Source organism: Pangasianodon hypophthalmus, chromosome 14 (genome assembly GCF_027358585.1).
Source record: "Pangasianodon hypophthalmus isolate fPanHyp1 chromosome 14, fPanHyp1.pri, whole genome shotgun sequence".
In the NCBI taxonomy this organism is placed as follows: domain Eukaryota; kingdom Metazoa; phylum Chordata; class Actinopteri; order Siluriformes; family Pangasiidae; genus Pangasianodon; species Pangasianodon hypophthalmus.
In genome coordinates this window covers 16364073-16391168 of record NC_069723.1, presented here as the reverse complement: position 1 = coordinate 16391168, position 27096 = coordinate 16364073, and the positions used below count along the sequence as shown (strand labels likewise).

Genomic DNA, 27096 nt, shown 5'->3' with positions numbered 1-27096 from the left:
TTCAGTGTGGTTGGTTGCTATATGCTCATCCTGAAGGTGGAAAAAGTTCTGACACAAGAGCCACTTTATATAACTATAACCACATTTAAGGCCAAGAACATTTCTACCCTTCTGTACGCAGTGCTTGATAATTCGGTTTGTTCTATGAATTAAGTTTAATGTTTATTCTAAGAACCAGGGATGAAGATCCATTTGTTGTTGTCGTCGTCGCGCGGCCTCGTGTCACGTGATCGGTGCGCACGTGTGAGCTGCCGAGGCGCTGATGGAGAGAGAAAGCGGGAGGGGCCGAGGCAGAGACACTCGCGCGCACAGGCTCTATCTTTAACGACTCCTTACTCGTTGTATACGTGCACTACATAGGGCGTGAAAGAATTGCCTTTACACCCTATGTGGTGCACTACGTAGTGCGAAAGGACAGCCGTGATATAGCCGTGCTCTCTCTGTAGCGTCCTGTTGGTGTGATAGCCGGGTAGTCATTTACACAGCAGTGGATGTGTGGAGGTAAGCGGGTGTGTGTGTGTGTGTGTGTGTGTGTGTAATTGTGCTCGGTTCAAACGCTAGTACAGCTTCAAACTGTGACAGGTCCTAGTTATATGTAGCTTAGATATCGGCTAGAGTACCTGTCCCGAATAATAGCACTCTTTTTTTGGTTTTCTTGAAATAATACTTGTTTTTTTTTTGCTGTAAATACTTTTCAAATTCCTTGTGTCAGTTTGAATGCTATTTCTGGTTAGCATTTGAGAGAGCATACATACAGTAAAACCTGCTGTATACTGCTCCTGTCTTCTCTGTACATGTTTATTGTGTGTGTGTATATATATATATATATATATGTATATATATGTATATGTCCCAAGTGTGGGTTTGGTGTTGGTCTCTGACTGTAGGCCAGCGTGTGTGTGTGTGTTTGTAAATAATTAGTTATTTATTTGTGCTAACAGGACTATTACTTGTCTAACTAAAGAGTCATAATGCTCATTATTTGCATGAAGTTGAGAGCAGATGGACTAACTGAAGGTGGAAGGAAGTTAGGTGCGCTTGAGGGGTTTAGTGTGTTCATCTGAAGCTCATTTCCAGTCCGATCTCAGGGTGATGAACTAAAGCAGTGCTGTGTTTCCTCTTTCAGCCTGAGAGGTTTGTGGCCGCGCTCCTGTGGCTCCGTGCTAACAGCGCCGCCAGTTGTGCAGCGAGCGGCTATGTGCACCAAGCACTGGGCAGAAAATGAGGATCGGACGTGAGTTACGTGCACATCCGGGAGCAGACGAGATGAAATGGAGAGCTCGGACAGTAGGGACTTTTTAAAAGAAAGCTCTTCGTCTCACGGACCCGATAGCGTTTGTCCCGAGAGGAAGGAAGCGGCCCGCGACGGCTCTGCGGCGGGGATCATGGGCCTGACCGGGTACTGCAGCCCGTCCGCCGCGGCCGAGCTCCTGGGGGGTCTAACGCCCAAATCCGGAGCCTCAGCTCCGCGGCAAGAGCCTAAAACAAACGGCGAGGTAGCATCATCTCTGCCGTCTCTAGGTGGGAATTACAACGGATTTCCTTTACAAGCAGATTCCTGCAGGCAGAAGAATGGACCCAGCGAGACGCCCAACGGTCCAAGCGTCTGCGCCCTGCGACCACCGGACAACTGCACCCTCCCCATGAAGCGATCAAACGGAGATCTGAAATGCAGAAATCAGCGGTTAAGAGATGATGAGATTATCTCTGGGGTGTTAGATGGAGTGGATTTGGGGTCACCAAAGCACCTGGAAGACCTCTGCCCACCTCCTGACTGCAAAAAGAGGCGGCTAGAAAATGACTCCAAAACAGAAACCGTGAAAAGCGCACAGCCCGCAGGGCCTTTGGCAGGCGACAGCCAGCATCCGAATCACCACAGCGGCTCGCACGATGTGTCCTCTCCTGGACGAGTCCACCACAACGGGCGCAGTGTGGTGACCCAGACCTCAGCATCAGGGAGCGTGGTGTCTGTGGGGGTACCCTCCGTCCCGCCGGCGGGTGGAGTCGCGGCCAGCTGGTCCATGGAGAGTATTGCCCAGCTCTACATAGTGCCTTGTATGAAATACTATGGCATCTGTGTTAAAGATAACTTCCTGGGCTCACAACTTGGTGACCGGGTGCTGCAGGAGGTGGAGACGCTGAATCGCAGTGGGAAGTTTCGTGGAGGACAGCTGGTGACCCAGAGGAGCATCCCATCCAAGAACATCCGTGGAGATCAGATAGCCTGGGTGGAGGGCGGAGAACCTGGCTGCGAGGCCATCGGCATGCTCATGGCTCATGTCGATGAAGCCATCATGCACAGTTCAGCAAACGGACAGCTTGGGGAATATGTTATTAATGGCCGTACTAAGGTAAGTTATAGGCCAGCATGTGTATCAGTAGCTGAATATCACTGTCTGGATACAGAGCAATCCAGTCCCTTACTGTCTGCATTTCATGTGCGTAGTGATTGCATCTCAGTTTTCCTGTGCAGTATGCAAATAAACCACTTTGGTATGAAACGTGTGGGAAGTCAGCTGGATTCACACTAGGTCACTTGCCCGAGATCTGTCATGTGCTATGACTGATCCTTTCATAGAGCATGATGTGTGCATTTACACCTAGTTCCTTAAAAAGGGATACTTCAATGCTTTTCAACCTATTCTCTATCCACTACATCTGTACCACCTTTGAGTATCACAGACAAAAAAAAAAAAAAACACATTTCTCTGACCTGAGAGAAGAACAGAAATCCTGTTTATTCAAAACTCACTGATAATGAAAGCCCAAGGGTAGTTGTTAAATTTTGTCATAAATTGATTAAAATATATGACTATATATATATATATATATATATATATATAAAACAACAAAAAAAAAAACTAAATCTATTACATTCTAACAATAAATGTCTAAGGATGAAACAGCCTTGAGTAAATGTCTTACTGAAGATGTTCTTATGTAGTTTATCTAAATTTTTTACCATTGGAGCAATGCAATGTAGAGTAATTCTGATTGCTTACACTAAGGTTTGTGGTATTCAAACTGCGTCACGTCTTTACTTTAAGCTACGTTGACTATGTTGGTAAAAATGCTTTCCTCTGAAAAAGAAGTCTCATCTCTGAATGGACAGATTACACAGATTTATTGAAAAAGCCCCCAAACTTGCCTTTAGACTTTCATTATAAGTGAGTTGTGAGTGAACAATTTTTTTTTCACTCTTTTCTCAATAGAGAGTAACGTGTTGTAATTTTTGACTGTGGTAATCACACATGTGCTACATACGCAGTAGATGACCGTAAGGTTGAAAAATGCTGGAATATTCCTTCAGTGAGGATAAAACTAGATTAAAACCCAATCAGCATTTGACATTAAAACAAGCTGTAATTCTAGTGATCATGCAGATAAATGTAATGCTTACATGCATGTGTTTATGTAAAAAGGCATCATTAAATGTGCTGATCTTGCAAGATGTAACTTGTATACATGCTACATCTTGGTGCTTTGATCAAGACCTAGTTCCTCAGAGATTATAGCATGACAGTAAAATGTTTAATGCGGCAGCAGAGCTACTGCAGTGATGGGGGTTGCTGCCCACGTTGCAGCACGTGCAAACCCAGTGTTAGCCTTGTGAGTTTGCATTTTATATGAATAGACCATCTAAACCACATGGATCCACTTCATGGTTGTCAAGCTTTATTGTTCTGTTATACTTAAAGGCTTTTTCAAATTAACACCCACGTGGAATATAGATCACACAACTTGTATATTTTTTTTGTTTTGTAGAGGAAATTTGGAAATAGGACTTTGTATGATGTCTAATGTCAATCATCTGATTTTCACCCTGAAAGTCACACAAGCGTAAAATTGCAGCACAAAAGCAGAAATTATGCACAAGAGCAGAGGCGGATAGAACAACACTGTCTAGCGTTGGAATCACAAGCTGACGAAGAGCCCCTGCTAATAAGCCATCGTAGGCTTTACCTAGCACTAATTCTATCTAATAATATCATCTTGCTTTAATATTATAGGGATCTGCTTTTAAAAGCTGTGAACAAAAAACCCACCAAATAGTTAGCGCAGTAATTGCTAATGTTATTATTCTATTTATCGAGCCATAAATCTACATAATAGCTTGTGAATGTAGTGTGATTACTCGAAGAATGTAACCTACATTATCTAGCAAATTTTCTCCCAGCTATGTTTGCTTGTGAGTTCAGGCTATTTGTTTGGACGTTGTTCAGTCAGGCAAATAAGGCGACTTGGTCATACGTCACTTCACACTACAGGGTGTCTGAAAAGTCAGGAACCAGTAAGAGTAAAACTACGTATACTTAATTTCTTTTCTATTTATTTTTATTGATTAAAGTATTTGTTATTTATAACATGCTCTACACTTTTTCTCAGCTGCTGTATCACGTTTTTGCGGATTTTGTTCAACATATTCCCATTAGTTTCTGACTTTTCAGACACTTTTTATATTATGGATAAAGGAGTTTATGTTTTGAAATTGAAACTGCATTATGATTAGAAAAAATAAAATGTTCTGTTCTATATGGTGTTTGGTTCTGTCACATAATTTACAGGAAAATACTTACCAAAACCTGCTAAATAACTGCAAGTCTGTACTCACTTACAGTGCCTTTCTGAGGTTGTGACCAATAGATTGATCGCACAGACGTCCTGATTAATCTCTCTGGCCAGAATCACTTCTCTACTGGCACAAAAATTTTCAGCAGTAGGCCAGTGTAGTGTCTGCCAAAGTTTCTCACTCTTTTCAAAAGTCATTTTACTAGCAGATTTAAGAGGCCAGACAGTCAAATGAATTAAGCAGTTTTAAATAGTAATTTAACATTTCAAGGTTTTTTTATTATTATTTGTTTACACAGTAACATGTTCTTATTACTATGTAGTTCAATCTTCCCCATGATCCGACTAAAATCTACTTTCTTTCTAGTTAGTGTAAATGTCAGATGGCTTCTGGTTCACTTTCTTTGAGACTTATTAGGACAGAACATAATGAAGCTGATGCCATAGTGCCATCATGAATAGTATAGAAAGACATTTGAGATTCAGCTTCAGTAAATGTACAACCGTGTGTATTTTTTTTTCTGATGTTGCCTGGTTAGGTTTGTGCTCAAACTCCTCTGTATTCACGGGAAGTGATTAAGGGTATGTTTGCAAGTGCAGAACCTGTCCTCTACTAAATGACGTGAAGAGTGATTGTGGAACTATAAAAAGAGGGTAGGGCTCCAAGAACTTGGGCTGTAGTTTTGGGCAGCTTCTGTGTTGAGCTAGACAGACAGGCTCTTGAAGAACTCCATGTTAAATTGATGCATGCTGTATCTTGAAAGTCTTTTCCGAGGCTCTGTATCTTGGTCTGGATGTAGCTGTAGTGTGCCTAGGAGATAAACTCCTGGTGATGTTACATTCTGGAAATGTGAGCTGAAAGTCCTTTGAAGAGGCATGAAGAGATCCAGTTAAATATGTGCTTGAGGTTAATGGCAGCCATATGAACTTGTAGAGTGGTAGGGTGAAAGCTGACACTTGAGGTAGTGTTGTAGTGAAGGAACAGCATTAGGGTCACAAAGTGGGACGTCCTTTTTGACTATGAAAAATACAACAAATTATCAGTGTATTAGAATGACACTGCCTGTCTGTTCAAACCCACAAAGGACAGCAAGGATTGGCTCCCACGAGTTGAAGACTTACCTGACTCAAGAGAGTGATTTTAGCAAGTCGGAAAGAGAGGCAGTGCTGGAGTTGCTGGAATGTCAAAACCAGATTTCTTCGAGAGTTCCATTTATTAGATGACATCGTCTGAGTAGAAGAAGGAGCTGATGAAGTGTGGAGGAGAAGGGGGCGTGTACATGGCTAAAGGAGGAAGCAGAGTTACTTATAGTCTTGTATATCAGAATTGTCCTATAGAGGGCTTGGACATGACAGTGACTTAACCTCTGGTGAGCAAGCCTGATGATAGTAGGAAGGAAAAACAGCTAAGAGGAAGAACCCTTGGGGTCTGGTAGGCACAGGAAATTGTCTTACCTGTTGGGAGAAAGTGGTTAGGAAGGATAAATTGTAGTTGTGGCTGTGATAGTATAGTTTTAACTGCTGGTATTCTACCTTTGAGTAGGGGTAGAGTGGAAGGTTGGTCATGCTGGGTGGTCTGTTGATGAAGATGAAGCCTTTGGCAGGCTTCTGGATGGTAGGTGCCCACACGGGATCATGAACCTGTAGACTTGAGGGTTGCTGTTGTGGGATCAGGGTGTAAACTTCAGGAGTGGTGTATATTTGACATCTGTGTACCATTTACCGTTGTGTACAATTTACAGCTTCGAGATCGAGCATAAAAACACTCTGTTTTAAATCGAGTTCCTTGTTTTTTATACTTGTTTTTTGTGTCGGTGTGGTCGCTTGACCACGTGTCCAGAGCTGGGAAGAGCAGTAGCTGTATAGTGCAGGCTAAAACACAGAGCTATGCAAAGATATCAGATGGAGAAATCAGCAAGTGACTAGCAATGGCTAGAAAGCTCTTTGTCAGATGTGTTGAGTTTTGAAGTAAATGAGAAAATGTTTGGTACAAACTGAAATGCTTGCATTTGACACGGTCAGTGTCATGCAGAAACATCACTTGTGGAGAATGACTGAGAGATCGGATTTTTATAGGAAGTTGGTCAACTAGGGAGTAGGTGGAATTTCTTCCAAACTTCAGTTATTTCATAACTCTCTTTTGCTCTGCTTTATTTTCCACTTCATATTTTTACTGCCTTTAAAACAAACACAGTGTCTTGTGCTTACTTTGACTCTATGATAGAGCAACACACACTATATCATCAAATGAGATGTGAATAGTTTCAGTTCTCTCTGGTATCACTACCGCTATTTGTCTGTTTGTGAACGTATTATAGTGTCACTTGAATGTTTATTTAGAACCTGTTGATTTGTTATCTAGCTGTGCTTGGTTATTTTGTGGGTAATTATAATGGTCAGTACTGGCTGGCTTGTGAAGTGAAGCAGTCTCATTGCACGTCCTCTATTACATTGTGCAGTCGTAGTCACCTCATTACTGAAATTGCAAGGGTCTATGTGTTAATACAGCGCTGCGGCTAATTTGGAGAGGTGGACTGGGTAGAGCTCAGATGTCTGTACAGAATATTGTCTTGATGAACAAAGTACAGGTGGTTCCATGGTTTTATGAGTGTTATTGCAGTGCAGCGCGTTTTCATAACCCAGACACAAAGCTTGTGCTTACGTGTTATTCAACTAATACAGATTGTTGTAAACAATGGCAGACATCAGAGTTTTAATCTTGACTGTGTAATGTATGAAGGAAGTTGTGGGCAGGGTGATGTGATGTAATCAAGTCCACTCACATTTTAGCGCTCTGAATGTTTTTCATTATTTAGGGAAAGCAGAATGTAGCTTCACTGTTGTTCTGCAGAGTGGCTGTCCTATCAGTTCTCAGGATCAGAGCTTCAGGACTACCTGCAGCCCCATACCAAAACAATGCATTCTTCCTGCCACTGCAGCCTATAGGTGTGGGTGTGTGTGTATTTGTAGTTTGTTGTGTAGTGTTGCATTGCTCTTTCTATGTGTTTGTGTCTTTGAGTGAGCGCTTATCAAAACTTGACTTGTGGAAGACTCATATTTTATCTTACTGTTCCTTGAAAGAAATACAATAAAAACAATGCTTAGAGCACGCTATTAACAAAAACGTTGCGTAGCACTCATCGTAGTAATCTTATAAACCAAAGTCTGACTTAATGTTGGCAAAGCAGTGCAGATGAAGGTTAACGCATTTTCTGTGTGCCAAATAGCAAACACATTTGCTCAGAAAAGAAAGGTTGAGTATGTATGATTACGTGTTTGACCCAGATGCAGCCTGTGACTGTTCCACCATGCCCGTCAGCCCACATTGATAGGGAGGAGTGGAGCTGCTCGTATGACGCAGGTCTGGCTATTTGAGCTAGTCGGGTCATGCCAGTATGTGCTGTTCCTCTTTTCTCCGTGATGTCCACTGATGTCCCTTGCATTCATCAAACACATGACAGGAATATAGTCCATTGCAGATTTACTGGCACCCTTCATTAAAAAAATGGCCGTAAATGTTACACAAATAACTCACATTTTTCACTTAGTTTGAGAAGCTGATTATCTTTGTCCATATTATGTTTATATGTTGTCATTAGAATTACTTCTTTAATAATTACTCTCCAAAATATACATCCCCTAATTACTGACATCACGTCAATAATTTATTATAACGCTACATTCAACCCTACTGGCAAGTGACAAGTTGCTCATATCACTTGTAATTTGTCACCTGTGGGTGTATAGCGACCGCTACAGTGGACATGTGCTGTATGATTTACATGTTACATGCTAGTCTTTGTAATAGGCTTTTTTGTGGCAGATTAGTAAACTGTACTAGCTACAATATATTGCCAAAAGTATGTGGATACCTGACCAATCACACCCATGCTTTTTGAACACTAATTAGTCTCTCTTTGCTGTTATAATAACTGCCACTCTTCTGGGAAAGCTTTCCACTCGATTTTGGAGCATGGCTGTGTTGATTTGCCCATTCAGCCACAAGAGCGTTAGTGAGGTCAGGCACTGATGTTGGGCGCAAAAACTGGCACACTGTCAGCATTTCATTTCATCCCGAAGTTGTGGGGTTGAGGTCAGGGCTCTGTGCAGGACACCCAGGTTCTTCCACGTCAGCCTTGGCAAGCCATGTCTTCATGGATCTCACTTTGTGCTCAGGTGCATTGTGGTACTGGAACAGGTTTGGGCCCTTTAGTTCTTGGGAAAGGAAATCACAATGCTACAGCACAAAGACTTTCTAAACAAATTGTGTGCTTCAAACAGTTTAGGGAAGGTCCACATATGGGTGTGATGGTCAGGTGTCCGTATACTTTTGGCCATATGGTGTATGTACACTCACCAGAAACACCAACGATCTCTTGTACTTCCTTCCAAGCTTTAATTTTCTTCATAATGTCTCTATATACATTTAATGAAAGTTTGCATATGACAGTAGGTGAAACCACAATTATAAGTTTTTCTTACATTTTTGTGCATCAAGCAGTAAATGGGAGCTAGTTACAGTTAAGTTGTGTGTGGGGATTGAAGTGATGTCAGACCACAGGCACCATAGGATTGGGCCGAGGAATAATTCAAGCCAATCGTTTGGATTTGTCGCTTTAACCTATCCTACCCAGTTTGCATAGAATTGAGAAAATCTCAATTCAAATGTTTCTTGTCGCACTGTCGTGTTGTTGCTTGCTGCTGTCTCTGAAGTTGTGGCTCTGTGTCGTAAAAACAAACAATAATCATTCTTCATAACTTCAATGTGGCACCATATCATAATCACCTGTCTCCTATCAGGAGTAGCATATCTCCTATTAGGTCCAAAATATGCATCAAGCTTTCTAAACTGAATCCCAGGCTGTTTTCAGCTTTGTGACAGGTTTAGTGGCATTGTATTAGAGCAGGGAAATCAACTGTGCTGGATCTTATGTAAAAGTCTGATTATGACTAGTGCTGTATCAACCTGAGTCATTCAGGAGAAAATCACAATGCATTACAATGGGATTATTTTCCCATTTCTAATGTCTAATGCATTATAAGTGTTTTTGTGTGGATTCACACAACTAACTCACTAGACATAAGAAATCATGACACGCCTCTGCATGTGCAAAATCTGCTTTCTTTCATTCCGAAAAAAGTGAGCCGTTAATGTGAGCTACTTGAGTGAATTACATAATAATACCACGACTAAAATACATCTATACCCTGTTTCAGAAGTGGTAGAGAGACAAATGCACACACAGTATTGTCACTTGGCAGTTCATAGAAAAAGAGGGCTACAGCTGAACCGATATTTTTGGCCAATAAGTGTTAATAGTGGTAAACCACAGTTAAAATAATTTCTATCTCAAGTAATTAATTTCTGTTTGACTGGTCCCATGAATAAAATGGGTTTAATATAAAACTCAGTAACTCAAAACATAAAAGAAATAAAATGATGTCTATAAATTAAATCAGTTCTGAAGGGTTCCATAAAATTGAAGTTACACTTAAAGGATCCCTGGCTCCAGAAATTGTAAGAACCCTTGGCCTGTGAGTGTAAGAGAGAGGAAAAGGAGAACAAGACCGTGTTACAAAACGAGAAAATCTGGTAGTGTTTTAGCTTAATCCCTAATATGATTGCATCAGAATTGCTGGTCCTTGCAAGCAGTTGCCTTCTCACTCCCAGGATATTCTCCCTGTCTCTCCCTCTCTTTTTTTCAACCTCTCTGTCTTCCTCTCTCTCCTGTTTTGCTCGCTCTCGTGCCTTATCCAGCCCTTTTCCTGCTAGTTGTGTTTCCCTGGCAACAAGACATGCAGAAGGTGAGGTTGGGATGAGGGTGGTCATACCCTGAATAATGCCCAAGCCACGTCCCACCTTCTGCCTACGCCGAACCTTTAGCACAAATACACTATTAAATGACTTTCTTGCAACTGTAAAACATAACAGAGGAATGGGATGGGTGGATGATGGGGAATGGGAGAATGAAAGAGACAGAGCGAGTTTGTGTTTAAGAAACACCGCCTGAATGGTTTTCTCATCGTCCCCTCGCTGAGTGCTGCAGACTGGCAATTACATCACATATCACGCTGCCAGCTATGCGCAAACCAACACACGCAGAAGCGTACACGCCATTGAAACAACAAGAATGGAGATGACGTCATTAGATGGCATTGACGCCAGTACAGAAGTGTACAGCGGAAAAACCACTAAAATGCCACCACACTATTAGTTTTAAATTTATGTCAGAGTTTTCACACTGCATGAAAAAGTTCCTGTATTCCCTAATACCGCCTCGTCCACTTTAAGCTTGCAGTGACTTTCAGAACTAAACTCAGGTTTCAGGATTAAGGAGGAGACAATGACTAAAGTACTCGGAAATGAGAGTGAGTCAGTCCTGGGCTGTTTGGATAGAAAAAGCAGGGCGGCTGAATGATTTTATAGCAGTTTGGGCACACTGAGTCACTGGGATTCCTCTTCCGACAACCACAACCACCAAGGTCTCATCCGTGGGCTTATAACCAATGACTAAGGTGTAGTGTTGTTAAAAAAAAAAATTGAAGGGAATGGTGAAGTTGCTTTGGAGGCTGTAGGGCATTGTAAGGTTGTGAGGTTAGTGGTTTGTGAGCGGTGCGTGAGACCGAGGCAGGCACAAGGCCAGATTTGGTCCACACTGTTTCGAATTTCAGCCAGACTCACTTTCACAGACATGCTACCATTTGATAAACAATATGATAAAATCCAGTGTTCAATAAATCATGTCAGTTATTATTAATGACTATATTATGACTATATAATATTCGCTATGAACAGTTCTTTCGCCAGGCGGTGTAGTCTGTTAACAGTAAGCTTTGGCAACGGACAAAGATTAGGCTATTCTATGGATACAGTGGTTGCTTAAGTGTAACGGTTTTATTGGTGTATACATACGGCTTCGAACTTAGCTCAGCCAGTCAGCTTTTAGAACGGACAGGATCTGTTGTATAAGAAAATGAAGAATTGTATTACATACTGATTAAATACCAGTCATTCAGGGAAATGTCTTGCTAATGCTTTATTTAATGCTTTACATCAAGTTTCACTTAACTAACATTATTTACTGCATTGATTAACATTTGATTAACAAATGTCAAACTTCAGCATTCATACACCATAAGTAAGATTAACATAGTAAGTATTAGCTTAATTGACATTTAAAGCCCCATGAAATCAAAATGGAAGTTTCGTGGGTTTTAGTATGAATATGTTAGCCTTAAGGTTATCTGTAAGTTAGTGGGCTCCAAACCAATGACAACATTCGCATTGAGAAGTTATATGTATTCAAAATTTAGTCTCTCTATACCACCAATACAGATCAACAATTTTGATGACATCATTCTACACTTCTCATCAGATTTTCGGTCCAATCAAATGCTCTCTAGAATCTGAAGTGTCCCGCCCCCAGCATTATAAAACTCACCTTGCTGAAGTTGCTGTAGTTGAGTGAGAGAAATCATATCAGCAAGCATGGGTCGTAAATGTGTCTTTGGCTGTTTGAACGCGTGCGTTTTATTCAGTTTTCTGACTGTAAGGTGGTTAAGAAAGAAATGGCTTGAATTCATTCACACTGAAGAAGGGGGGTAATTGTGCCAGCTCATGACTTTGTGACAGGCATTTTTCCGATGATTCTTTCACCAGTTTTGGGATGTTTGCCGCGGGGCTGTGAAGTAAGCTAAATGCTATTGGCTGTTAAAAAGGGGAGGAGCCACTCACTATGTCCTGCCTTGACTTCCTGTTTCAGTGGAAATTATTTATAACACACTATAACACACTGAATAGCGTTGCACATTAACTAAATATCCCTGCACAGACTAATGCTTATTCAACGCATTAAAAAATATAAGCTCACATAAATTAGCAAAAAATAAATTTCAGTTTGTTCCTAAATGTTGATGATTTACTGAGCGCTGGTCTCCAGTTGTGAACATTTAAAATTTTCTTTTCAGGCCCAGTTCTGAATTTTGCCAGTTAACAAACACAGACATGTTCATTAAGGTGTTGTTCAGGTTACACGCTGTGGATTTTTCTCAGTGATGATATGAACATTGTTTAATGTAAGTGTTAATTATTTGGTTTATTAAATAAGAAATTCAGTTAAGTGTTAGTTACATTTTTAATGTTCTTTATGGTGTATTAATGGTTATTGTTCATGTATGCATTAAATAAAGTCAGTTAAGGAAATTTATATAAAACATTACCTTGCTAACTGAATACTTGACACATTTGACATGTGAGCCATATCTTAGCTAATTTCATTTTTAAAATAACAAATAACAGCTGAGCTAAGATATGACTCAGATGTCAAATGTGTCATAAGTATTAAATTAACATGGTAGAAACAAAAGGACCCAAAAGATGACACATGACATTTTAGTACATAATGAAAATGGTGACTCACTCAGAGCCCCAGTCATATGAGCTCAAGAGGAGCCTTTAACATACCCTGGGACTCGTCACTGATTCCACTCTACTGTTTTACTGTTGACTGTTGAATGTTCTGAGAGTACAGAGCCGTTAGAACAGCCCTGAGCTGCACTGCCTGTGTCCCTGTATTTATACGGGCTTATCTTATTCCAGCGTCCTTCTTACGTGCTGTTCTGTTCTTATCATAGCACACAGTGTGTGCACTAAGGGTTATTCTCATTTTACAAGATCACTCTGTACTACATGAGATGAAAGAGTTTTTAAATTCTGATTCTTCTACACCCAGTTACAGGTCTGTGCTGGTGTTTCTGTGTTTCAACAAAAAAGTTTGAATATCTGCAAGTTTCAGAGGCACTTCATCCTGATTTATATATTCTAGTTATTTCTTTTCTAAATTTATACACACCTGAAGAATGTACTTCCCAGGTGGTATGTCCTTACAGGCTGGTATTAAAACTTTTTAATTTCTATAGCCCACATTGTTTAGTTCAGTATGACTTAATGCTGGTTTTAAAGCATAACTTTTGCTGTCTCACTGTATGAATGCTATTTGAGTCATAATATTTTTACATATTAAAAAAATATATTCAAATGATTAGGATCCCATATTTTCCCAACGTAGGTCTATTAAACCTGGTTTACAAACTTTTTGGTTAGGAGATGGGTTTCTGAAAAATGCTCATCAGTGTATGGCATACTTTATTTTTTTTGCATAGTAGTTCTACTACTTTAAAATGCAAAGCCATTAAAATACTGCATCTTTTAAGTAATTGAAATCCAAGTTTTTAAATCAGAAATGTAAAAGTCTGATTATGACTGCTTAAAAATCTTTTGGGAGAGAATTGCAGTATGTCTAAGAATGGATTATTTTTCCTGTCCCTCATGTTATATGCATTATGGGCTCTGTGTGTTCAGAAGGCTTACTCTTTATCTCTCTGTTTAAGAACACCTTGTTCAACATCGTGGGTTAAGCAAGCATGTAAAAGATAAATATGGTAAATCATGTTGTAGTTAGAATTGTTAAGCCTTTATTATTTGCACTTAGAAATGTTCAATTCTTGGAAAGTATTCCAAGAGGCAGTCCACTTCTTTCATGATATTGATCGTGGAGTAATTTCCAGCAAGAGATAATGCTACTGATTTTCAGTATCTCGCACACAAATCTCTCATGCAAGGGTTTTGTAGTTTAGTTTTATTTAAAGTGCATTCAGTCTAAGGGCTTCTTATGGAAACATATTATTCTTGCATTCTTAGTAAAGAAAATATGCCTTTCAGTGATACAGGCTTTATATGTTGGACCTTTTGGTCATAAGGCATCTTGAGTGAACATCTATTTTAAGTAGAAATGGCACAATACCACTTTTGCTGTTCCGATACTGAAACCTTGAGTTTCAGGAGATACGGATTCCCATCCGATATTGCTTTCTTTAAAAAGGTTTTACTTATTTATTTATTTATTTGTTCGTTTGTTTGTTTATTTATAAATGACAAATTAAAGGAATGAACAGTGTAGTGTCTTAATAAGGTGCTGGGCCACCAGAACAGCTTCCGTGCACCTTGGCAAGGGTTTTCCAGGTTTCTGGAACTATGTTGGAGGGATGAACAGAAAAAGATGTTTTCTCAATTAGTGTGTTAATTGATGATTTTAGTGCTCTCATTTTCATATTCCTCAAACCATTCAGTGAGCCCAGTGGAATAAATGCCACCCCCAGCATAACAGAGTCACCAGTTTTCCTCTGTCACCTGCCTATATTGAAGATCTTTAGGTTGCTGTGTTTATGCTTGAAGTGAAGGTTGAAACTGATATGCCTTGTTCTCATGTTAATTGGTGTAATTAAAGTGAGTCCTTCTGTGAGCATGGGACATGCTGCCTCATTTGTAATGGAGCGCTACAGACAAAAGTGTGTATTCAAACATGTATTTATTTGTGCTAATCCAGCACTCGTAATCTGTACACCAGACAGAGGTCAAAACGCCCGCAGACAGCAAGCACACTGAGAGCACATCTATAATCGGAGTCCAGACGGGCAGGCCGAACGCAAACACCAGAGAAACACAGACGCGACAAGGAACAAAGGAACACCAGCTCAGAGTCTGTGTATCACATGATCTCCTCTGATTAACACACAGAGGGTTCAAAAAGATGAACAAGACAAGAGTAACAAGCAACAGGTGAAACTAATTAACAATCCAGGCAGAGGGAGAACAAGAACAGGAAAGAATGACGAGGAAAAAAGGGAGTGCAAACAGCAAGCAAAATGGAGGGTGAACAGAGATAGAATCGGAACAGATGAGACAATGACTACATTTACATGTGCATCGTTTACAAACTCCATCCAAGGTCTACATTTGGGTTGCAGCCATATTCCGAATACGATGTTTATATGCATATCGTCATCGCAATAATCCAAGCATCTGTTAGCACCCACGATTCCTTGCGGACTGAGCATGTGCATATATCTCCTTTCAGTGGATTTTCTGAATATGTTGTTTACATGCAACAAATTTCCGATTAAGACAGGCATATTCCAAGGGTGGGAATCGGAATTTGGGCAATCAGATTGCGGTGTTTACATGGCTCAATACTAATTAGAATATTGCCATATTCCGGTTAATATCAGAATATTGAGTGTGTGCATGTAAACACAGCAGGATTCTCCTGCCTGTGTTTTAAACTCCTTTCCATCAAAGTATTCCTCTACTAAGAGAATATGTGCTTTCTGACAGCATGAGTACTTGAATTTTCAGGGAAAGGGGCAGCTTTGGCTAACATTTGCGTTATTAGCTGTGTTGTTCTCTATGCTAACATCATTCTATGGTAGTGTTTGATGGATCACTTTGTTAGTAGCAGAGTTATATAATATACCTCGCACTGTATTGTTTTTCCTCAGTATTGTCAGTGATTCTATATGTCGCTCTATGTTTATGTAGCTATAGCTCATCTGCTAGTGGTTCAACTGTGACCTAGAATAAGGGTTTCAACAATCCAGTGATCTGCTTCTTTCTTCACTGGACTTATTGGTTTTATTTTTAGTGCTCCAGTCTAGGGTTGGGCGATATCTAAAAATAATTATTCAAAAAAACAGTCATCAACATTATGTTGCTGCAAGTCTGTTTACAACAGGTTTGTTTCTCACGGATCGTGTCAGTTTTCTGCTTTTTCCAGTACTGCTCCCATCCTCCTCCTTCACGCAAATTTTCAATGCTGCCTCTAAACATAAAACGCTATTTATAAGCTTTGGTCTAAACACAGAAGTCGACAGTCTGCTCAGAGAAGAAGAAGAGAATAAGGAAGTGCATGACTAGTTATTTTCATTTTTCTGTGTTTTAGTCATCAATAAGTTGAAATTAAAAATGTTTTAGTTTGATTTTTGAAAGATCTAGATCTACATTTTGTAATAAGTAAATGACTCATACATAAATGGATTTACAAAATAGCTTACATCTTGTTTTTTTTTACTTTCTCATATGCAGTCACTTCGTGAGGTATTAATTTAAGCTACCCGTCGCCTTTCTTCACATATTTGTAGCTTGTGCCAATCACTAGATTTATAATTCAGGAATTTTATTAAGTTGCTGTTACTTTTCTTATTTGCTGAATAAGTAAATGTAAATAAAATGTTAATATTATTTTGGTAATGTTAGCTGATTTCACAAGCTGTTTAAAATCTTGTTCTGTTTTCTTTCCTAAATCTGTTTTCCTTTCAAAAATGAGCAATACCCTTGTATATCAAGGATTAGCACCAATTTTGTGTTAGTCATCTCCAATATCTGATTACATCATCCTAACACAAAGCCTTAATCCAGTCTCTAAATAGTGTTTGTTAGCCTTTTGTTGACCATAAATTCCTCCTCCCGTTGCCACTGCAACTGATCAGATTGCAGTTCCTACCCCAAATGTCATTGTAACTAATCATAAAATTGTAAGTAAAGATAATGGCTCTGTTTCTAAAAGGATTTACACTTTGTTGTTTGGTGTTTAAGGTACCGGTTACCGTGGAAACAGCATATTGCAAAATTTAATCCATACACATGGAGGAAAACAGATGGTTTTATGCAATATGTGGACATTGTGTATGTCTGTGCCAGAGAGGGGATGATACGTGATCAGAGCTAAAATAACAGCGAGAGCTTGTTTGGGTGGGGAAGGCAGGTTTTCTCTGGGGCTTGATAAAGCAGAGATGCTATCTCGGATTCAGCCAGCAACTGCAGGAACCCTGATGGCTCAATTTACTGATGAGGCGTCCCTTACCTAAGAGTGCACCAAGCTATTCAGTGACCATCAGTCAACGCCATACGTGCATGCCGATCACGTCAAAATTGACATGCGTTAAAGGACTAGCAACATAAAGGGTTTTCATGGAAGTTTCCCATATTAGATATGATGCTGTAGCAAAGGGTGTGCCAAACAAAACCACACAAACGTGTGAAAATAGTGGCAGGCAGACACGTTATGGGTAGCAGTTAGGGGTGTGTCAATTTTCACACGATAACCTGGTCTATAAATGTCACAGTTTTAACTGCTTAAAAACACACCAACCAATGGTGAAAATTAAAAGAAAAGATATTTGTTGTGGAATGTTTGTATAAAAGTCTCAATGCACATCCCTGTATATATACCAAAAACCAAAAAGATCAAATCCCCTAATTGTTCTTTTAATGTTACGAGAGGATGTGTGCAGTAATTCTCATTCCACACGGGATAAGAGAAATCACAGAAATGGGAGTGTCTTCATGATGTACACATGCCAGTCACACTACAATTCCATGCCTACCACACAACTTACATTGATACAGTATTAGACCTTTATTATAAGCGCTTGTTGTAGAGTGCATGGCAGCACAAGTTGTGCTTGATCAATGGCCATTTCGGCCTAATAACGAAGTTATTGCGCATGTCCATTCCTAAAACATTTGAGGTTGCGCCATTTTTAAATGTAAAGCTGTCAATTTAAATGTTTAGCTCGTAATTTATGAATCTCCCAAGAAGCGAGCAAATGAGATATACATAAATTAGTAATAAACTATAGTTTGTGATTACTGGAATCGTTACACCTGCTATGCATCGTTACTTTGTTCAGACAGTGTGTTTACACCAGAGAAGCACTGAAAGCATACTGTAGTTTGGATGCTTACAACTACAACTTTCTTAGAGGAAAGGTGTGAAATATTTGCACCTATAACGCAGATGGCATCTGTATTGTGTACGGTGAAGCTGGAGCAAGTCAAACGATGGATTCAACCTGGTTAATTGCTAGAAGGAAGGGGAAATTGCAAGGGGACATCGTACATGTATGGCTGGGGGAGCTGTTTGGCAAATAAATGCATTACACAGTTCAGTATTCACCCATATAGGATAAAACATGCAGTTCGTACTGGCCTCTGGTTTTAGGCCAAGGTTTGTAGTAATGTTGTTGCAATCCTTGTCTCTGTGGAACCATATGTAAGGGAAGGTTTAAGTTCCTCGTCTGTGGCCTGTGGGAACATCCGACAACAGATTAACATGGTCCTAATTTTAATGTTGACATCCAATCCTTAAATCAATCTACCAGACGTGTGAATTATGGTTCCTCGCTATTGTTTTGAAAGGTGTTTACCGCCAACAGGATATGTCCTAGGAATAGCAGTGCCACTTCCTATGCGCATGAGTATTCGTATGAAACGGTCTATACCATGTACGTGGGCAGGAAGCATTGCTTCTCTGACGAGTTTAAACATTGTCTGTATTGTTTTAAATTTTAAACTTGGCGAATACTTGGTTTGGGCGGGGGATGATAAGAAAGAGCGAGCGCCTCCTGCAGTGTCTTTTCTCACAGGTTACAACAAAAATATCTCCAGATGTTTTTGAGATTGATGTTATCTCTCACTTTGTCATGAAGCAGAGATGAAACAGAGTGGCAGTGAGGATAAGTGGCACACAGAGCAAAAAAAAGACAGAAATGTATTTTAGTCTGTATTTTGAAGTCAACTTTATGGTAACTGTCCTATCATCATACACTGTGACACTCTAACACTCCTTATAGCAACTGGGTGATAAGAAGTAATTTCTAGTATTAATAGTGCTAATTATTACACCTACTAATTAACAGTGATAATTAATACCATTAACTGGCTTTAAAGTATAATCAGTAATATCAGTAGAATTTCGCTAAAGTGATTTTGAAAATTCAGACAAATACAGGACACACCCTAAAACATGCATGCAAGCTGCCTAGGTTAGAAAGCCTGTATGCTAATGTAAGAGAGACTTGCCAGGATGTCTCCTTGTCCTGACTGGTTGGATGTTGCTGGTCGTTTTTATATTTTATTCCCGTAGGCGTTTCTTCTCTAAGCAGTTATTACAAAGTACAGATATCACAGACCGCATCTTTAATGGATAAGTGATAGAGCAGTTTGACAGTGTTGAAATAGTTTACCATCTTGAGATAGGTATTTTTATTTCATTATTTCTTATTTCATTTCTGCTCATTTAGAGAAAAAATGAAAGGTTGCTATGGTGTTAAATGAAATGCATTCCTAGCAGAAGGAGGGGTCTCCTATTAAGTGCTTCCACTGGCAAAGAAGGCAGTACACCTGCAGCAGGAGAAACATGGTTTAAGGCAGTGCTAGCTCAGAGCTCAGAGCTCAGACAGCATGCAGTGAGACAGGTGCGACACAAACTATTCGTTCTCTTGACATGGAGATGACCTTAAACCGGTGGAGCAGGGACTTTTTCTTAAAGACTCAATCATCTAAAGCTGATTTGGTTAATACAAATGTTAATGTTTTAACACAATTTTCAAGACATTCTAATCAAGATTATATGTTTAGATATACAAACATTTAGATTTAAAATTTTTATTAAAAAACTGAGCACGTAGCAAAGAAAGGTGGAAATATCACTCCAGAGATATGGAATTGGTGCAGGTTTGAAAAGTCAAATGAACAAGTTTATATAAAATATAATGCTGCATTGGATTTCCCTCCTAAGTGGTAATTTGCCGGTCGAAATTACGTGATATTCCGACGAAGCGGATTATTTTTGTTAGGAAAATGCTAGGCAGCTAATTGTGATGAGTGATATATATCTTCCTTCTCAAACAGCAAACTGTACAGTCAGTGTTAGATTTAACAAGTGAGTATATTTGTATGTTGATCAATCTAAAGCCAATACTTGTATATACAGTAGACCTCATTTAAAGTGAGTTATACTGTAAATGCAAGTGCGCAGCCATGTTGATTTGATGTCACTCTGTAAACGGGAAAGAAAGTTGAGAAGACTACCCCAAGTTTACTTCTCACCTGCATTTTTCAAAGTTCATTCTAAGAAAGAAAAAACTTTATAAATAAATTATGTAATTTTTTCAGTTGCAAATTTTTTTTTCAAATTCAAATTTTATTGGTCACATACACAACCATACACAGTATGACGTGCAGCGAAATTCCTTTTTCAACCGTCCGTGACATAAAAATAGAATTTACATAAACCAGAATTTATTTCTATACAGGTAGGAAAGGAAAAATAAAATGTAAGGGATACAAAGATTGGTGGCAGAAACAGTATGACTGTATTTTGAATACGGTGCAGATATGTGCAGTTATTTGTGCAGTATACTGAGCAACAACATTTTGCAATATCACCCAGCTTAAGTTTGCATTTGTGAATAATAATTGTGGCAATTTGTGTGCGTGCAGGTGTGTGTGAGTTTGGGATTAAAGGGCAGGGTGGCCCATTGTACCCGTCTGTTTGCTAATCTCCTCTGTGGTTTTCCTCATAAATGTTTAATAATAATTATACCGTCTGTACGAGTCTATAATTATAGGCAAATAGATGCATTTGAGTACTAAATTGACATCCAGATAAAATCTATGAAGGTAATCACCGGTAAATAAAGTATTAATGAGGTATTGTTCAAGAGAGAATAGTGCTGCATGTAAAATGGTCTATTTTTCAAACTGTACTATTAACATGCTGCATTATGTGGTTGATAGTTGATGGGTTTACAAAACTGAGCCACATCCAAGCCAATCCTTATATATGTGTGTGTATGTATATATATGTATGTATATATGTATATAAGGATTGGCTTGGATGGTGTTTTATATATATATATATATATATATATGTCTATATATATATATATATGTATGTATATTTATATAGTAGATAAATTACAAGCAAAGACTATAATACAGGCTTTGAAAAGATTAGATTATAATAAGGCTCAGTTGGTGTTTTGTTCACCCACAGTTATTCTGCTACTGTTACTCAGAATGACCTTTCTGCTTTCCTCCTCAGGCTATGGTGGCGTGTTACCCTGGCAACGGCACGAAATACGTGCGTCACGTGGATAATCCAAATGGAGATGGACGCTGCATTACCTGCATCTACTATCTGAATAAGAACTGGGATGTGAAGGTGCAGTATAATGTTACGCTATTTTTCCGTAATTTGCTGATCTCAAAACCTGCTTGTTTACTGGAAAAAAAACAAAAACAAAAAAAAAACATCAAGCCAACAGATAAACCAGCGCACGTGTTATAAAGATGATTATAATCCTCTGGTGATTTCTGGGTCTTATCAGTATGTGTGATCTGTTTGTGTGTATTTGTCGGTTTGGCATGCGACTGTGTGTTCAGGTTCATGGTGGATTACTGCAGATCTACCCTGAGGGCCGAAATGTTGTCGCTAACATCGAGCCGTTCTTTGACCGTCTGATCATTTTCTGGTCAGACAGGCGAAACCCTCACGAAGTGAAGCCGGCCTACTCTACTCGGTGAGTTAGCTGTTTACAGTGAATTTACAGTGAGCATACTGTAGAGCTGTAACAGAAGGTAGCACCATCAGGGCTGCTTGACATCTCACACAGAGTCACACAGAGTCACACACAGTCACACGTTTCTTACTTGCTTGTGATCTGTGACTGGCTGCACTTTTGTTCTGTGCTCACACGCACACACTTCCTATTGACACAAGTCCTTCATAACCTCTTACCTAGCCAGTCATAGCATGCTAATTCACACACACACACACACACACACACACACATACTTTCACATTTATTGAGTTCCAGATCTCCCCACTATGCTGTTAACTTTTCCAGAAAAACGAATAATTAAATCAGCTTTAAAAAGGTCGAACCGTTTCTCGGATAAAAAGTCTAATTTTGTTTGTTTTGGTTACTTGCATGACCTAGGAGTGTGAATACAGCAGTGTGTGAGTGAATCAGTGTTGTTATAGTTCAGTTTTTTTAATTAACTGTGAGTTTATATATTGTCTTCTGTTTTATTTGAAATAGTTTAGATAATTTAGTTAACATTAGCTAGCTGGCTAGTGACCTTGGCTACTGGTTTGAATTATGGAGTAGTTAGCATAATGTGAGCTTGTTTGATAGCAATCTTAGTTATTGGTTTACACAATATAATAGTTAGCTTAATGTTAGCTAGCACAGTAGTGCTTTTTTATTGGTTTCAAGTACATGATGCAATACTTAGCCCAACATTTTCTAGCTTATTAGTATTACAGTTATTAGTATAACTTCGCTAGCAACTAAAGTCAAATAGCTCCTGCTGTAGAGATAACATTTGCTAAGTGAACATTAGCACAGAGTCGTGTTTATTTTATGTTTAGTTTAGATAATAATGCGAAATTGGGTTCATTCTTTTACACATTGCACTTCTGTTTTTTTGGGTGTTTAAGGGTAAAGGAGCTAAATTTGTAGAAAAAGCTGTTTTTACTTCATAGATTGATTTTGTATTTATATATGTCTGTATATTTTATTTTCAGTTTTAAGAGTAATTTTAGTTTCATATTGAAAGTGCTGTTTACTGAAAGTGCTATAAAGTATTACGGAGCTATTTTGTTTTTGATTTTTAGAGACAAATGCAACAGTATGCTTTGCAAATTGTTTAATATCCTTGGAGTTGGACAAAAATATTGTAAATTGATTCACTTCCGTTTTATTTTATTACAGGTAATATTGCAGGCATTATTTCTAGTTTTTAATTGAGTCACCTTTTTTAATATGTAGTATAGTATATATGGTATATTATTTTAGCTGTATAATATTCTGTAAGTTTTTGTTAATACAATAACACTGCAGTGAAGGGGCTGAAAATAAGGTAGGTGTCTCGTGTGTATGAAACAGTGACAGCTGGGGGGTGAGGCAGGGCACAGGAAGTACGCTTTTCCTGAGCGAGCAGCAGAGCTCATACAGCACAGAGCAAGAGAGTGGAATAAACAAATGAGCCTACTTCTCAGTGTAGCTCTCAGTATGCAGACTTCGGCTAGCTTTTCCTTAAATTCCTGTCTGCCTTTATCACATCAGACTGTTTACTACACAAGCAGTCTAGTTTACACCCAGTTGCACATCCCATGCAGAAAATATATACAAAGGCAGTGTAGCAAATACAGTGTTCCAATGTATGAAAAGAAGGTTTGTCAAACTACATTTTAAATTTATTCTGTAATGTCTGTGGTATTATCCAGCTGTGTGTGACCATTTTTGCGTGCACGTTCACTCACTGGCAAGCAGGCGTATTTAATCGCAGGACTTACCTCATTTGTTTGTTCATGCCACAGATACGCCATCACAGTTTGGTACTTCGACGCGAACGAGCGAGCCAAAGCCAAGGAAAAGTACAGACTAGGTGAGTTCCAGCAAATTCTTGACTGAAACTAAAACTAAGAACCTGTTTTTATACAGCGTTTTATGTCATGATGGGAACACAACCATGCCACCTTATATCAGTTTCTAAATGATAATGCTAGGACCCAAGTCAGAGAAGCATCATTTGATGACCTACAAAAATGAGATGACCTATTAAAAAAAAAAAATGATGCCATGCTATGTTTTTACTCCAAACAGTTTTAGGCAGAGTACTGTTGTTGAGTTTATCTATGCAGGTCCACTGCAGGAACCTTTTAAGGAACTTCAGGTATATTCTAACTGCATTAGTTCTATATGTATTATATATTAATATATATATGTTATGCGGTCACCTGTCACTTTAATAACTACTCATTTATGCAGTTATACAAGCAGCCAATCATGTGGCAGCAGCAGCACAATGTGTAAAATCATGCAGGTAGAGGTCTGCAGAGCTTCAGTTAATGTTCAAACATCAGAATGGGGGAAACTGATCTCAGTGGCTTTAACCAGGGCATGGTTGTTGGTGACAGATGGGCTGGTTTCGCTATTTCGGAAACTGCTGATCTCCTGGGATTTTCACACACAGCAGTCTCTAGAATTTACACAGAATGGTGCAAAAAAACAAAAACATTCAGCGAGGGGCAGTTCTGCGGGCGGAAGCACCTTGTTGATGAGAGAGGTCAGGCCAGAATGGCTACAGTAACTCAAATAAACACTCTTTACAACCGTGGTGAGCAGAAAAGCATCTCTGAATGCCGAGCATGCCAAACCTCGAGGCGAATGAGTTCCAACAGCAGAAGACCACACTGGGTTTCACTCCTGTCAGCTAGGAACAGGAATTTGAGACTACAGTGGGCATAGGCTCAGCGAATCAGGACATTTGAATATTGGAAATAAACATCACCTGGTCTTTAAAATCCAATATTAGTTCTAAAATTTCATTTTCTTGCTGCATGGTAGGTGTTTTTCTGCAGAGCAAAACTGAACATTGCCAATTAATCAGATTTCACAAACAACTAAATCTACTTGGAATTTTAAAGATAAACCTGTGTTTATCTAATACGTAATTAATAAAGTGTATTTCATATAAGAAATACAACAAAGCAAAAGCAATAATGAATGAGATGAATTCAGTCTTTCTCCATGTTGGCTGTGTTGCGGTATTGTTGCCATCTGTTACACAATCTGCATCATTTATGTTCTTTTAAAACCTACCTATTTAGAAATGCTGTAACACCAGTGTTTAGTGTTCGCTGACATGTTATGAGCTTTGATGTGATCTATGTATTTTTATTAAGAATAAAATGTAATGCTTATTTATTATTATTATTATTATTATTATTATTGTTATTGTTATTTTGCACGTTTTAGCCCATACCTGCAGTATGCTGAAATTCAAAGCAGAAACTCATCCAGGAAATGTGCAGATTGATTCAGGAGAGCTCAGGAAGTCTTTACTTCCTCTAGAAAGTTCCAGATCCTCAGTGGGCATAACCAGTTTTTCTTTTTGCTGTGCTAACCATATTCATGTCTCTTCCCTTTACAGCTATGGGACAGAAGGGGGTTGAAGTGCCGGTCAGTCGAGCGGATAATAAATAAGTCCTCATCAGCTCAGGCATCCCAGTGTGTCCTTCTATGTATGTGCCTACCCATGCTGCTCGCTGAACAGCTGTTTTCATGGGAAGACACGAGGAGCTGGACAAGCAGTAAAGCCAATGCAGGCAAAGAAAAAAAAAATCCCTACTCCTGTTGGCCTGGGACTGACCAATCAGGTACACTTTAGTGAGAATTTATGGCCGCTGGATGGAGAAGGGTTCAGGCTGATTACACACAGAAGATGGCTACTGAATGGAGGAGCAGTGACTCTGTCAGTCAGATTCAGCTTGGCAACTACTGAAAAGCTCAAACTTGAGAATATTACATGAATAAAATTGCCAAAATGTATTACAGATTAATGATCACTACTGTACTTTTGCCCTTATCTCTAAGAACCTTTTTTTTTTTTTTTTTTTTTTGGCATAGTAATAAATCAGATTCTCTTTGCTCGTTATATGAATTAGCACTTCCTTGTGGAGAAGACACCCCTTTCAGTAGTCAAGTTCAGACTCTTTGGGGATGGAAGGAGAAGAGGAAGTGATAAGTGACTGGCTGACTCGGTCCTGACCATATCATAAGCTGTTAAGCAGTGGTCACGTTAAGCAGTGTTATTGTCGCCCAGTGAAGTACACCTACTCCGACACCCAAATAACACAAGTGGAACTTTACACTCCAGACATTGTAGAGTGAACAGAGAACCTTATGACTGCTGGTACCGCGCTTGGTCAGTTCCTCAGCATCGAGGATTAGACATGCCTTGTCTAATACACACTGGTGTATAATCTGCAGAACATATTTAAGGCTGTACAGCAGGAGGGTGAAAACAGGGTTCAATGACTGTGATTTTTACATGTACGGATGTGTTTTATAGTGAGAATGTTAGCCATGATTTCATGGTTATGCCTGTAATGTTTTTCTAAACTAAACGGCCTTCTCTTGTTAGAAAGCACAGACAGAGTGAAGTGTGCTAGCATGTCTTTAAAAGGCCACTCTGTGTTTTAATGGCGAAGCACTTAACTCAGTCACCTTTAAAATTAGGGAGCTGACAATCTCTTATTAAACAAATCAAGAAAGAACTAATTCAGACCACAGAGTACATCTTCATCTAGAATAGTCTGTCTGTTTTATGCTTACATTTACCAAAATGCAAAATCAATGGAATTATAGGCAAATTGTAATCATATTGAAACAGTACAATGATCATAAAGACATAAACCCTTATATAAGGGTTTATCTATCTAAGTGGAGAGTTTTCCTACATAGCCACTGGAGTCCAGGAGTAACAGGAGTGCACATCGAAACAGGTCCCATGATACAGTCGTTCAGACTTGATTTTAGCATCATAAGCTAAACAGTAGGGTCACATGATCAGAGAGGTTTAGGCTTTCACCAGTAGTGCATATGCGTTATATCATTATCACTACAAACTAAATTGCATTCCTGTTGTGTACATTTTTTAAAGATGTTTCCAGGTGAAGAAAATGAGAATGTCATTAAAAAAATTTAATGAAATAACTGGTTAAAACAATCTTACCATTACTTTGTTATTATCCAGAGGAATAAAGTGAATTGTTCTTAAACCTGAATTGGATAATATTGCAAAACTAGACTCATATTATGATGGAGTGGGAGAAGGAATGGGCTTTTCTGTGTTCATCAGATGATAACAGATGGTAAGAGAAGTCATTAACAAGCACTTTATTGTAGATAATGTCCTAATAAAATATGATTGCTGTTGAAAATGATCAGTAAATGCAATATACAATTTTGAAACAATATACAACAGAAGTATTTGCTTAATTTTTCTCAGTTTGCAGTATTTAATTAAAACATGTCTGATTTTGTACATTTTAA

At 39.0% G+C, this 27096-nt stretch overlaps 1 protein-coding gene across 2 annotated transcripts; it reads left to right on the top strand.

Moving 5' to 3' along the window:
• Positions 1–264: 264 nt before the first annotated feature.
• Positions 265–27096, top strand: egln2 (egl-9 family hypoxia-inducible factor 2). Of its 2 annotated transcripts, none has more exons than XM_026934806.3 (6): positions 265–501; positions 1127–2351; positions 21294–21413; positions 21635–21771; positions 23577–23644; positions 25193–27096. In XM_026934806.3, exons 2-6 carry the CDS (start codon positions 1272–1274, stop codon positions 25243–25245), a joined length of 1458 nt encoding a protein of 485 aa, XP_026790607.2. In that variant the 5' UTR covers positions 265–501; positions 1127–1271; the 3' UTR covers positions 25246–27096. The 2 variants fall into 2 exon arrangements, with proteins under 2 accessions (XP_026790607.2, XP_053095624.1); XM_053239649.1 differs by lacking the exon at positions 265–501 and adding an exon at positions 842–1032.

What these genes read in the sequence shown, in the direction of transcription:
- egln2 (XM_026934806.3), top strand. Translation starts at nt 1,272, where the DNA reads ATGGAGAGCTCGGACAGTAGGGACTTTTTAAAAGAAAGCTCTTCGTCT. An exon ending in TTATTAATGGCCGTACTAAG is followed by an intron (nt 2,352 to 21,293) that starts GTAAGTTATAGG and finishes TTTCCTCCTCAG; the next exon opens with GCTATGGTGGCGTGTTACCC. An exon ending in ATAAGAACTGGGATGTGAAG is followed by an intron (nt 21,414 to 21,634) that starts GTGCAGTATAAT and finishes CTGTGTGTTCAG; the next exon opens with GTTCATGGTGGATTACTGCA.